This window comes from Triplophysa rosa, linkage group LG18, assembly GCF_024868665.1.
Source record: "Triplophysa rosa linkage group LG18, Trosa_1v2, whole genome shotgun sequence".
NCBI classification, from domain to species: domain Eukaryota; kingdom Metazoa; phylum Chordata; class Actinopteri; order Cypriniformes; family Nemacheilidae; genus Triplophysa; species Triplophysa rosa.
The window spans coordinates 9,398,663-9,410,925 of NC_079907.1; the positions used below are offsets into that span (position 1 = coordinate 9,398,663).

Genomic DNA, 12,263 nt, shown 5'->3' on the forward strand with positions numbered 1-12,263 from the left:
AAATAACAGCAGGTTATCTTGTGCTCACTGTGTTGCCAAGTGCTAGCAAATCAAAATGAGAGCATGAGGTCAAGCAAACGTTGAGCTATCCAATCTCACTTTACTCGGTCTCTGATTGGTTCTGGCTCTGGTATTTGGCTCATCAGTCCGGTGTGATTCATGGCTCATCCCGGGTTTAACCATAAAGTGCAGTAGAAGAAAACGAACATGTTCTTAAGGGACTGCTTTACATGCCTGTGTAGTAATACTGGTTTAAAGCACAAATCTAAATGATACACCAGTATTGTATTATACAATATAATTCATTACACTCTTGCACATTTAAAAAAAATGAAAGAAATAAAATTTGTTATGTACAGTACCTTCAAGTTGCAAGAAATGCATACAACAGACAACCATGTATTTTTGGTCTTTTATTCAACTTTTTCGTTTCAATCTTTCAAGTAAAACAATGTGGAATTACAAGGGAACATAAGGAATGTAACAAATCCGAACAGAGACAAATCGAAATGAAAATAAGACCATCACCATATTCTACCAATTCCCCCAAACATCTCTCTGTCCAAAGAGGGCAAAGAAAGATATCTTACAACTCACTTGACTGCCAATGTTCGGCAAAATACAAGATATTCCTCTTAAAGAGTTTTTTTTTAAAGTGTCTCCTACCCACCCAGCATCAGTCCCTCCATAAAAAGGACCAATGCTCCAGGAATAAAAATAGCTGACTGTAGCGATTTTCACCGATTGAACTGATTTCAGTTTTGGTTGCACATCAACAGAGATGGTGTATTTATGATAAAGGGTGGAAAAGCTTACTACACTTAAAGCACTACAGATGTCCAAACATCTATATGTTAACATGGATCCTTGTGCAGATCAACAGGCACTCTCATTTGATCAAACTCATTTTAGATTCAGTTTACAATTTAATGTGTAAAGATGATCATAATGACTAACACTTTGGGAAAGAGTGAAGAAAAATAGCAAGAGGATGTCTCCCAATTCTGTACGGCTAGAATGCAAATGACGAGCAAATTTCAAGATTTATCACAAGCTCAAGAGATACAACATTCGAGCTTACAAAATTCAGCGTGAGGTACTAGTAAAGATGACAAGATGATGTCCTGCAGAAAACATAAGAACCTAAATCACCTATGCACTCCAAAATCTGGGATGTGCAAACATGGAAAGAGCAGGCAGCAGAAAATTTGAAAAGAAACGGACTGAGACATACACAAGACAGGTGATCTAAGCCAAATAGTAACTCCAGAATAGTGCAGCCCAAACAAGAAGTCACATTTATAGACCTGCCCTCTTCATACCCTGGAAGATAATATAATTTTCTTAATTTATCAACTGACTGAAACAAACAATAGTCAAATAGCTGACAAACATCTCGAACGCAACAGTCTAAAAACTTTACAATTGTACAATCCCCGCCCAATCGCTTAGCGTAGCATTAATGACTTTCCATCAATACCATCTGTAGCACAAGTACACGATTCTATGTGACCAATCTTTCAAAACTTCACATAGTATTCCAGTCTTAATGATTACAGTACATAGTGTGAACAAATAATAAATCTTGCCTCTTGCCCAGCTACTTTGAAGTCTTAAAGTCTTTGTAGAAGGGTGAAATAATCTCAAATTATTAGGACCGAATCATTATTGTCCCGCATCGACAGTCCCTTTCCACACTATAATGGCTTGACTTAAGGTAGCTGAGAGGGCAAAGGCGAGGTCAGATCTAATCACAATGTGCAAAAGATCTTTCTTCTGTCTCTCTCAAACAACTCAACTATGGCCTCCATAAAACCTGCCTTCTCTCCTTGTTGCGGTTCTAATTCCCTAAAGAAAAATCCTCCTCTCCTGATCACGTCTTGGAGTGTCGGTGTTGAGAGGATGAAGAGCGTGTGTTGTTAGCTGGAGTGCGCGCATGAGCTGCTGCCAGTGCGGCTACGCTCCTGAGAACCCTGTCAGGAGTCCCATCACTCGATCCAGCCCTGATTTCAAGTTTCTCATGCTTTTGGGATCTCCTCTCTCTTCTGCTCACCCTCCCTCTACCTCCGTGGTTCTTTTTCTGAATACTTTTGCCTCTCTCTGTATCACTCCCGGAGGAGGAAGCTCTGGAAAGAGAGCGGGGCGGCTCCGTACTCTGTGAGCTTCGACTGTGGGTGCGCTGGCTGCTGTTGCTGCTGCTCCGACTTCTGCTGCTGCCGGCTCCTCTTTCACTGCTTATACTGCTGCAGGCGCTGTGACCCCATAAATACCTGGTTTCTCTATTCTCATCTTCACCTTCTTCCTTAGGATCAGACATCTTTTTCTTCTCCTCCTTTTTAACTCGTTCAGATTCCAAGGGGGGAACGAGACTGCCTGGTCGTTGCCGAGTAGATCGGGCAGCAGAAGACTGAGGCGATTCAGTCAACAGAATGGGAGTTTGTCTGCCGCTCCCTGCTTTGCTGTTATTGGTCTTGGGAGAGTCCTGTCCAGTTTTGCCCTTGGGCTTACTGCTCTTGTCAGAGGACTGTGGCTTACTTTGCTGCCCAGTGTGCTTATTTTTGGGACTGGGTGTATCTGGTCCTCTTCCCCTCATGGCTAAAAGCTTGGCTGCAGCGTTGAGTGCCGAACAGCGTTTGCCCAGTACCTCCGGTTCGGGTGAGGTTGAAGTGTTGGATTTTTGTATTACTTTTGAACTCGCTTCACTACTGGACTCACCGTCTGTCGTATTGGTGTTCTGAGCCTTCTTGTCTGATCTTGCCCTTTGTTGTTTACTCCTCTCATCGTTGTTAGCAATCCTCTCATCGTTGTTAGCAATCCTCTCATCGTTGTTAGCAATCCTCTCATCGTTGTTAGCAATCCTCTCATCGTTGTTAGCAATCCTCTCATCGTTGTTAGCAATCCTCCCATCTTTCTCCAGCTGTTTTTGAGCCGATCTTGTCAAACACCTGTTTCTGCTACTAGAGTCCTCAGAGTCTGAAGAAGAGGAGGAGGATGATTTAGACTGCCGTTTTTGAGAAGACCCTTTCTCCGTCTTCTCTTTATCAGAATTGATATCTTCCCGTTTCCTTTTCACAGGTCTCTTAACCTCTCCAGTCTTTTTGGATCGAGATGATCTCGTACCACAGGAGGATACAGAGGATGAGGAAGAGGAATGGACCGACTCTTGGCTGCTTTGCCTGCTGAGGCTTCGTTTTTTGGGCAAACTTCTGGTCTCTTTGTGACCCTCTTCTTCTGATGGCTTATCAGGTCCATCATTCTTGGAAATATCATGAGTCTCAGCATCTACAATTGTTGTGCCTGAGGCATTGAGTGTTTGTTCCTTTGGCAAACTGTCAATTTTCCTTCTTTTTGGCTGAGATGAGACAACGTCGTCTTCTGTATTGTTTTCATCAACACTGTCAACTTCCATTTGTTTTGTTCTTTCAATTGCCACCTCTTTTGCTGAATTTTGGCGTTCGTGATTTTCAGACACTGTGTCAGTTGACATATTTTGGGGTTGAGAAGGATCTTCATCTTTAATGTCGGATGTGGACGAAGGATTCATTGTCGTCTCAGTAGAGTTGGATGGGGATTGTACACAAGTTGAAGGCGTCTGGGGTGATGTGAGTGAAGAATGTGTTGAATCTACAGCTGTTTGGATGAGTGTAGTTTGAGATTGTGATGGGGGAACTAATGTTTGATCAGGCACAGGGATGGACTGCTGGACAACCGTTGACTCTGAGGGTGTAACAGACTCTTCTGGTTTCAGAGACTCTGAAGATGACTTTGGTTCAGTACAGAAAGTCAAAGCAGGTGCAGGACAAGGTTGGGTGGATGACTGTTCTGGGGCACTAGAAGGTACAGCTTCTTCACAAATGTGCTCTACAGAGGCTTGTAGAGATATTTTGTGTAAGGGTTGGGAAGTTGTTTCAATCGGTGTATCTGAGTGCTGCAAATGATCTATGTTCTGAATACTGGCGAGGGGATTTATTTCAGTTTCCATCTCTATGCCCGAGACGGTTACATTTTCAGAGGCTGTGACTTGACTGCTCTGATCAAGCACAGGTGTCAAGGTATGCTTTTGGAAATCGTCAGGAACTGTATTAGCTCGAGTTTCTTCGAGATTACTAGGAAGTTGTAGTGTAGGGGATGAAGCTGTGCTGGTCTCAGAGACACACGCTGTGGAAGTGCTGTGTGGTTGAGTTTTAAGTGTACTGGTTTGAGAGTCACTATCTGCAATGATGGGGTTTGGACTGGTAGTATCATCACGTGAAACCTCTGAGGGAGACTTATCTATAGCGTCTTCATGCATGGAAGACAGTGAAGCAGATGTAGTGGTCTGGTTTGTTTGTGAATCTGGTTCAGATGTTGATGGTTCTAAAGCAGCTTTTGAGGGTGAAGGGGGGTTGAGAGTTGGAGAGCTTATTGGTGAATTCATGTTGACAGTAGGCAAAGTCACAGGCATAACATCGGACACCGCCAAATTTGGCTCTTGGGATGAAAGAGTTTCCACAGAAGTAGATGGAGATGAACTTGTGGGTAACTGTTCTTCTTCAACACCACAAGTTGTACTTGTTGTGGAATCTTTACGGGGACGACCCCTTTTCCGTTTTGGTGAGACGGGGGGGCTTTGTTCTGGACTTGTTTTCTGGGATATCTTCGGTTCTGGTAGCTCTATAGCCCTTGGTGGTATTTTAGGAGGTCTGCCCCTTTTACGCTTCCGTGGTATGGAATTATTCACATTCGAGTCAGGTAGGTTTGAAGCGCTGTCCCTGTCCGCATTTGCTTCATGTTTTTTAGGTGACAAGGCGGATCGCCGATCAATCCCTCTACCTCTTCCTACAAACTGCTCTCCTAACTGTGCAGCCATTCGAGACTCTGTTTCCAGCCGCCGTCGTACAGGTAAGTTTCTCAGGACGGGCATGTCTGGAGAATGGTGCGTTGGAGAATAAGGAGGCTGGCTTCTCCCTGGACTAGACTGTGATGGAGAGGAGACCTGTTCCTGCTCTTGTTGTGGCGGGGAGGAAGCTAAAGATGTGGTTGTTGATTTGGGAGGCAAGTCTTTAAGAGTTTGACCGGCTCCATCAGAAGAGTGAGAAGCTGGATCTTGTACTGGCTCTGCCTGTTCAGTCTCCTCGGATGAACCCTCAGTGTGCGCTCCTCCGCTTCCGCTAGCACCCCGTCGTCTTCGCCTTGGCTCTTTCTCTTCCACCACTGTGACGAGACGACCTGGTAGCTTTCGAAGAACCTTGGCTGATGGAGAATCTTCAGGAAGACCCTTGAGGATCTCTCGTTCAGCTGACTGGCGCTTTCTCGGGGAGCGAGAGTTAGGTGATGTCAGAGTAGGAGAAAGGGAGAGCTGACCATCGTGATCGGAATGATGCTCCGGAGAACAGATGGAGTCTGACGATGCAGATGTTCTCCTATCACTCTTGCTTTGCTGAACTGTATCAGACAGTGCCTCTTCAACATGCTCCTCAGTGTCCTCTCTGCAGGCAACTGATAATGAGGACTGCCCACCAGAGTTTCTGTCCATTCCAGGAGTTGCAGCAGATAAAGGCACAAAGCTTGATGGGGAGTTGGGCTGTGGGTGGGGAGATGGCACACTTCTGTTTTTTTGGTCTGAACCCCGCAAAGTAGGAGACACGGTTGTGGAATTTGAGAGCTGCTGGTTGGTTTGGACTTTCTGGTTTTCAGATGATGCGAGTGACACAGATTCTTTGGTTGCCCCTCGCCCACGCAGACCACTGCAATGCTTCTCAGGCACTTCTTTATGTAGGGGTGTAGAGTTCACCCATGATCCCCTTCTGCTTCTTTCCCTATCTGGGGGCTGTGTTAGGGATATATCTTCAACAGGCGTTCCTCTAAGCCTGCCACTGACCCTCGTAGAAGGAGCACCCTTCTCTTTGTGCTTTCGAGGGCGCCGTGCGGGAGTAGTTTCTTCATTATTGGGAGGTATAGAATCTTCGTCACTGTCAGATGACTGATGCAGTTTCAAACCTTCTTCTTTTGCCTGATCTAAACCTTTCCGTGCAGCCTCAACCTGTTCCTGTAAAGTCAAAAGAAATGTTTTAGATATCCAGCTAAACATTGACTCCGTACAAAAGTGTCAAAGTGAGGGTACTGGTTTAATGATTACCTCTGCCTGCTTTAGCTCCTCCTTGCAAATGTCTTCAAGAGAAGCTTCAAGGAAATTCATGGCATATCGCTCTATGGGAGTGAGCTGTTCAAAACAAAGACAGAAGAAAGTTATAATGTGAAAGCAAGAGGTAAAAAAAAGAAAATGTGATTTTTCAGTCCACAAAGGATAAAAAAGACACCTGTTCAACTAGAGCAGCAATTTCCTGCTCGGCCTTGGAGAGCTCCTCTTCTTCCTGATCTCTACTATCACCATCATCAAGAGGGATGTTCTCATTAAACTCTGCCAGCTCAGCCACCTGCTCAGCCTTGGCTTGAGACGCAGCCACTATATCCTCTTCGTCCTCAGCACGACAAAGGGCCTGGTATGAAAACATCAAAATTATATATGTATTTTAACCTGGTAAAGGAATATGTAAAGTCTATAACAAGCCAATGTAAATGAAAACTGCAGTGTTTTTTTGTCTGTTATAAAAAAGAATTACCTGTTCCAAAATTGTGGTTTGCTGTTTATTGATGGACTCATCCTCATCTGACTGAGGTACACTTGCCTCAGCTTCTTTCTTCTCTGCCTCGGACACATCAAACAACTCCCTGATAGTTTGCTGTAGAAGTGAGACAGTGGGTTAAATGTTTCACAGTTTAAGGTCACATTATAACCATACTTTAGAAAACCAAATCCAAATAAGTCCTACCTGCTTGAAAAAGGTTGTGGTGAAGTTTCCACCTTCAATAGCCATATCTCCCAACATCCTCTTCTGATTGGCCTTTTTCAGAATATTCTCTTCAACTGTACGTTCGCTGATTAGCCTAGATAAATATATTAGATGTATAAAATGTGTTTCTAAAACCAGTGCTCACAAACCAACACTTTTGATCATCAGATTTTTTATTTAAATCTATTATAATAAGTAAAAAGCAGCGCACAGTATGAAAACTGGGCAAGGATTTTACCTGTAGATGTGAACATCTCTTGTCTGTCCAATTCTGTGACACCTGTCTTGAGCCTGGGCATCCATGGTTGGATTCCAATCACTGTCATAAAACACAACTGTATCTGCCCCAGTCAGGTTAACACCCACACCTCCACTGCGAGTGGACAGGATGAAGCAGAATATACGGCGATCTGCATTGAAGCGCTCCATTAGAGCCTTTGAAAGAGACAAATATTTCAAATGTCAGAGCTGAGAGACAAACTGTACAAGAATCAAATTTACAGTTATACACAGTTTGCCTTACATGTGTCAAGTAATAGAAAAGTCACAAACAAGTATTTACCTGTCTCTGCTCTACACGTGTGCTGCCATCCAAACGTAGATAGATGTGCCCATGGTAGTTGAGGAACTGCTCAAGGATATCCAGCATACGTGTCATCTGAGTGAAGATGAGGACTCTGTGTCCTCCTCCCTTCAACCTTCTAAGCAGGAGATGGAGTGTCTGCAGCTTACCTGCACACAGAAACATCAATAACATCTTTTTAAGACTAAAAAAGGCAGCTACTGACAAAAAAACATGATTTATATATTTTACATTCAAATACGCCTGCAGTGGGTGACCGCTTCATAGTTTTCCACCTCAATTAAAAGTGTATCAGTTCTGTCACATTATTCGCTTGCAATGTACACTGTGTAATTAGGGGTCAAGCCATGAACTGGCGTAGACACCTATTGCTTCCGTTAGTGTTCTTATTATTCTGCTTCTTCTTCTTACATGCGAGTCTATGGCAGCCCATAGAACCGTACATCGGAAAGTTGTGTGTGAAATTTGGCACACACATTGAGTACAGTCTGAACTGTTACCATGGCAAATATGGAGTCTCTAACCCTATAGCACCACCAATAGTCCAAACTTCCACATACATTTTTGCCTATAACGTTTGAACCGTAAATCCTACTTTACACTTCGGGTATGCATCATCAAGGGCACATCTTGTCTGCCTCATAAAAATTTGGTGACAGCGCCACCTAATTGACAAAAGTTATAAGCAATGTTCTTTGTTCTATCTGCGTTTCCCTGTTTTTAGACTTGATTTTCAAAATGTGATCATCTGACATGTCCAAAATATTTCTCTTTGGGCCATGGTTGGGCTTGACCCCGTAATTTCTGCATGCAGCTATATTTGTTTTTATTATTATTGCAGCATCTAGCAAATCCAAAATAACTGTACATTCCAACGGTGAACATGATAAAACCAAGTAGGAAGAAAATCTTCAGAGACTTTGAGGTCAAGGCACTTACCACAATCATACTGAATAAGCCTCAGGTCAGGAAACTGTGTCCTCATGCTACACTGGATGCGATGTAGCTTGCGAGTACGTGGGGAGAGACGTGACGATAGACTGGATGTGAAAAGGGATTGTTGGTGCCTGAGGGAGGGAGGTGGGTGGCAGCTGTGCATGGTGATCGGTTTTGCCTCCACTGGAGGAATAACAAAAGCGAACCTGTGGGAAAAAACACGGGAAAGGATTTAAAAACACTTGATACTCAAATTAAATTCAGACACATGATTTTTTTTATGTATAGACTTTGATGTATTATGTACGTTAAAGTTAAGGTGTTTGTGAGACATACCTGTCTAAGACATCGGTGAGAAGTTCAAGCCTCTTCTCTGAGGTGTGGATGGATTCTTTCAGCGCTTCGCTCTTTTTTAGGTACTCACTGGAACGCTGTGATTGGGCAGTGAGGCAGGAGCTGTTCCCAGAGTAACTCCAACCGCCTAGAACGGGATGTGCTGGGGATGGACAAGGTCCTGGGAGGAAGGTTAGAAAGTCCAACACCTCATGGCCATACACGGGCTTAGCACTGCAGTGTAGATCGTTGATGCGGACGATTTGGGTGACTCGCTCGTCTCGCTGGGCTTTTCGGCTGTCTGCGAGCCATGACTGTCAGAAACCAAGGTGACAAATCAGTTAAAGATGTTGGTACACAGCGAAAAAGCAAATGTCAATGATGTCTTTACTTTAGAAAGTTCTAATGGCTAAAATTTTCCAAGATCGTGCCGCAGATGGCTGCCTCGGTGTGGAGCTCTCCAGTTGTTTTAGTTAGTTTGTCCTGTTTTATGTTTTTCCCATACAATCAGTTTCACAAGAGATGAACTGCTGAACATTCGGCAGTGCACACCATCTGATCTTTTACCGGTTTTTGATTATTCGGACGTTTTACTTAACATCGTAGTCGGAGGCGCAGCGGCACTAACAAAGCGCTCCAGGACGCGCAAGCGTGGGAAGCGAGCCGGCGTGCTAATCAGGCTCAGAAAGCGCGGCTTTAAAACTGCGCTGCCTAGCATACATCTGGCGAATCTGCGCTCTCTGCCAAACAAATGGACGAACTTCTTCTACTCTACCGGACAAATAAGGATTTTTCAAACTCTGCTGTTTTGTGTTTAGTGGAAACGTGGCTAAATTACTTCATCCCGGACAGCGAGCTACATCTGCCCGGCTACCAGCTGTTCAGAGAGGACCGCGACGCAGAATCAACGGGGAAATCACGCGGTGGTGGGGTATGTTTCTACATCAATGAAAAGTGGTGTACAAATACAACAGTGATGAAGAAGATGTGCTGTCTCGACCTAGAAGCACTCTTCATTAACTGTAAGCCCTTTTACTCGCCACGAGAGTTTTCCTCGTTCATTCTCGTGTGTGTTTACATTCCACCGCACGTGAGCGTGGCGTTTACAACAGCTCGCCGATCACATCACGGACACTGAGCAACAACATCCGGACTCTGTTATTATTATTCTTGGCGACTTTAATCAGGCAAAACTTACACTCGAGCTGCCAAAATACAGACAACACATCACATGCCCTACCAGAGACAAACATATTTTGGACCATTGCTACACCACAATAAAGAATGCATATCGCTCTGTCCCTAGAGCAGCTTTAGGACTGTCTGATCACTGCCTGGTTCACCTTATCCCAGACTACAGGCAGAAACTAAAAGCTGCCAAACCTATGGTAAGGACTGTTAAAAGATGGACCAACGAAACAGAGCGGGCCTTACAAGCCTGTTTCGAGTGCACCGATTGGAGTGTTTTTGAAGCTGCTACCAGCGATCTGGACGAGCTCACAGAGACTGTAACATCATACATCAGTTTCTGTGAGGATTTGTGCATTCCTACCAGGACTTCCTTAAAATACAACAATGATAAACCATGGTTCTCAGAAAAACTCAGACAGATTCGCCAAGCCAAGGAGGATGCCTACAGAAAAGGGGACAAAGTCTTGTACAAGCAGGCTAGGAACACATTGACAAAGGAGATCAGAGTGACTAAGAGAAACTACTCTAAAAAGTTGGAAAACCGGTTTTCAGCCAATGACCCTGCGTCTGTGTGGAAAGGCCTTAAAGACATCACCAACTACAAGCCACCATCCCCCAATTTTGCAGGCAATCAACACCTGGTCAATGATCTGAATGACTTTTATTGCAGATTTGAAAATGCTAACTTTACACCTCACACCAACTCTGACATTCTCTACACAACACCTATCACCATCAGTCACCCCACCTCCTGCACTTCAGATCAGTGAAGAGGATGTATGCCGAGTCTTTAGGAAACAAAAGACAAGAAAAGCACCAGGCCCATATGGTATCTCCCCAGCCTGTCTTAAAAGCTGTGCTATTCAACTGGCCTTCATCTTCTCTCAGATCTTCAACAGATCACTGGAGCTGTGCACAGTTCCTTCCTGTTTCAAGCGCTCCACCATAATCCCCATCCAAAGAAACCCAAAATCACAGGACTGAATGACTACAGACCCGTCGCTCTCACATCTGTGGTCATGAAGTCATTCGAGAGACTGGTACTGGCTTATCTGAAGGACATCACAGAACCCTTACTGGACCCCCTGCAGTATGCCTACAGAGCAAACAGGTCTGTTGAGGATGCAGTTAACATGGGGCTGCATTTTGTCCTGAAACATCTGGATAGACCAGGGACCTATGTGAGGATCCTGTTTGTGGACTTCAGCTCTGCTTTCAACACCATCATCCAATCACTGCTCCAGACAAAGTTAACCCAGCTATCTGTTCCTGGCTCTATCTGTCAGTGGATCACCAGCTTTCTGACAGACAGGCAGCAGTTAGTGAGAATGGGGAAACTCACATCCAGCACCCGCACAATCAGCACTGGCGCCCCCAGGGGTGCGTTCTCTCCCCACTGCTCTTCTCCCTGTACACAAATGACTACACTGCCCATGACCCTTCTGTCAGACTTATGAAGTTCGCAGATGACACCACACTCATTGGCCTCATCCAGGATGGTGATGGGTCTGCGTACAGACAGGAGGCTGAGCAGCTGGCTGTCTGGTGCAGTCATAACAACTTGAAGCTGAACACGCTTAAAACAGTGGAGACGATTGTGGACTTCAGGAGAAACCCCCCCTGCACTCCCCCCTCTCACCATCATGAACAGCACTGTGGCAGAAGTGGAGTCATTCAGGTTCCTGGGCACCACCATCTCTCAGAACCTGTAGTGGGACAATCACATTGGTTCCATTGCTAAAAAAGCCCAGCACAGGTTGTACTTCTTACATCAGCTGAAGAAGTTCAACCTACCACAAACTCTATTAAAACAGTTTTACTCAGCTGTCATAGAGTCTGTCCTCTGCACATCCATCACTGTCTGGTTTGGCTCAGCCACAAAGTCAGACATCAGAAGACTACAGAGGACGGTTCGGACTGCTGAGAAGATCATTGGTGCTCCCCTGCCCACCCTCCAAGAACTGTATACATCCAGAGTGAGGAAAAGGGCTCAGAAAATCACCCTGGACCTCTCACATCCAAGCCATCATCTCTTCACAATGCTGCCGTCTGGTCGGCGCTACAGAGCACTGAGCACCAAAACAACCAGACACAAAAACAGCTTCTTCCCTCAGGCCATCTACCTCTTGAACAGTTAAATGTTTTTACACACCGTGCAATTAATAACTCTGTGCAATAATAATTAAGTGCAATATTAATTATATCCTCCAGATAATACACTATCTATTTTTATACAACTTTTTTAAGAAAAGTAACAATGACATTTATTGTGCTTTCACGGATGTGACACCAGCGCATTTACAGCACGGATGAAGCAGGGGTTTTATACTGCCCATGTTCATTGTTTTAACTGTAATGCACCACAACAGCCAAGTGACTTGCGTGAG

The 12,263-nt window shown here is 44.6% G+C and overlaps 1 protein-coding gene across 4 annotated transcripts in view; it reads right to left on the reverse strand.

Annotated features, from left to right (window-relative positions):
• Positions 1 to 404: 404 nt before the first annotated feature.
• srcap (Snf2-related CREBBP activator protein) overlaps positions 405 to 12,263 on the reverse strand; it is a 37,366-nt gene continuing 25,507 nt past the window's right edge. For all 4 annotated transcript variants that reach the window (XM_057359074.1, XM_057359072.1, XM_057359070.1 and 1 more), the window contains 9 exons: positions 8,689 to 8,999; positions 8,356 to 8,558; positions 7,396 to 7,565; positions 7,072 to 7,268; positions 6,813 to 6,927; positions 6,603 to 6,722; positions 6,300 to 6,479; positions 6,119 to 6,202; positions 405 to 6,028 (listed from right to left, as the gene is read on the reverse strand). In XM_057359074.1, coding sequence (XP_057215057.1) covers positions 1,874 to 6,028; positions 6,119 to 6,202; positions 6,300 to 6,479; positions 6,603 to 6,722; positions 6,813 to 6,927; positions 7,072 to 7,268; positions 7,396 to 7,565; positions 8,356 to 8,558; positions 8,689 to 8,999 — 5,535 coding nt within the window. In that variant the 3' untranslated portion in view covers positions 405 to 1,873. The remainder of the gene's footprint in view (positions 6,029 to 6,118; positions 6,203 to 6,299; positions 6,480 to 6,602; positions 6,723 to 6,812; positions 6,928 to 7,071; positions 7,269 to 7,395; positions 7,566 to 8,355; positions 8,559 to 8,688; positions 9,000 to 12,263) is intronic.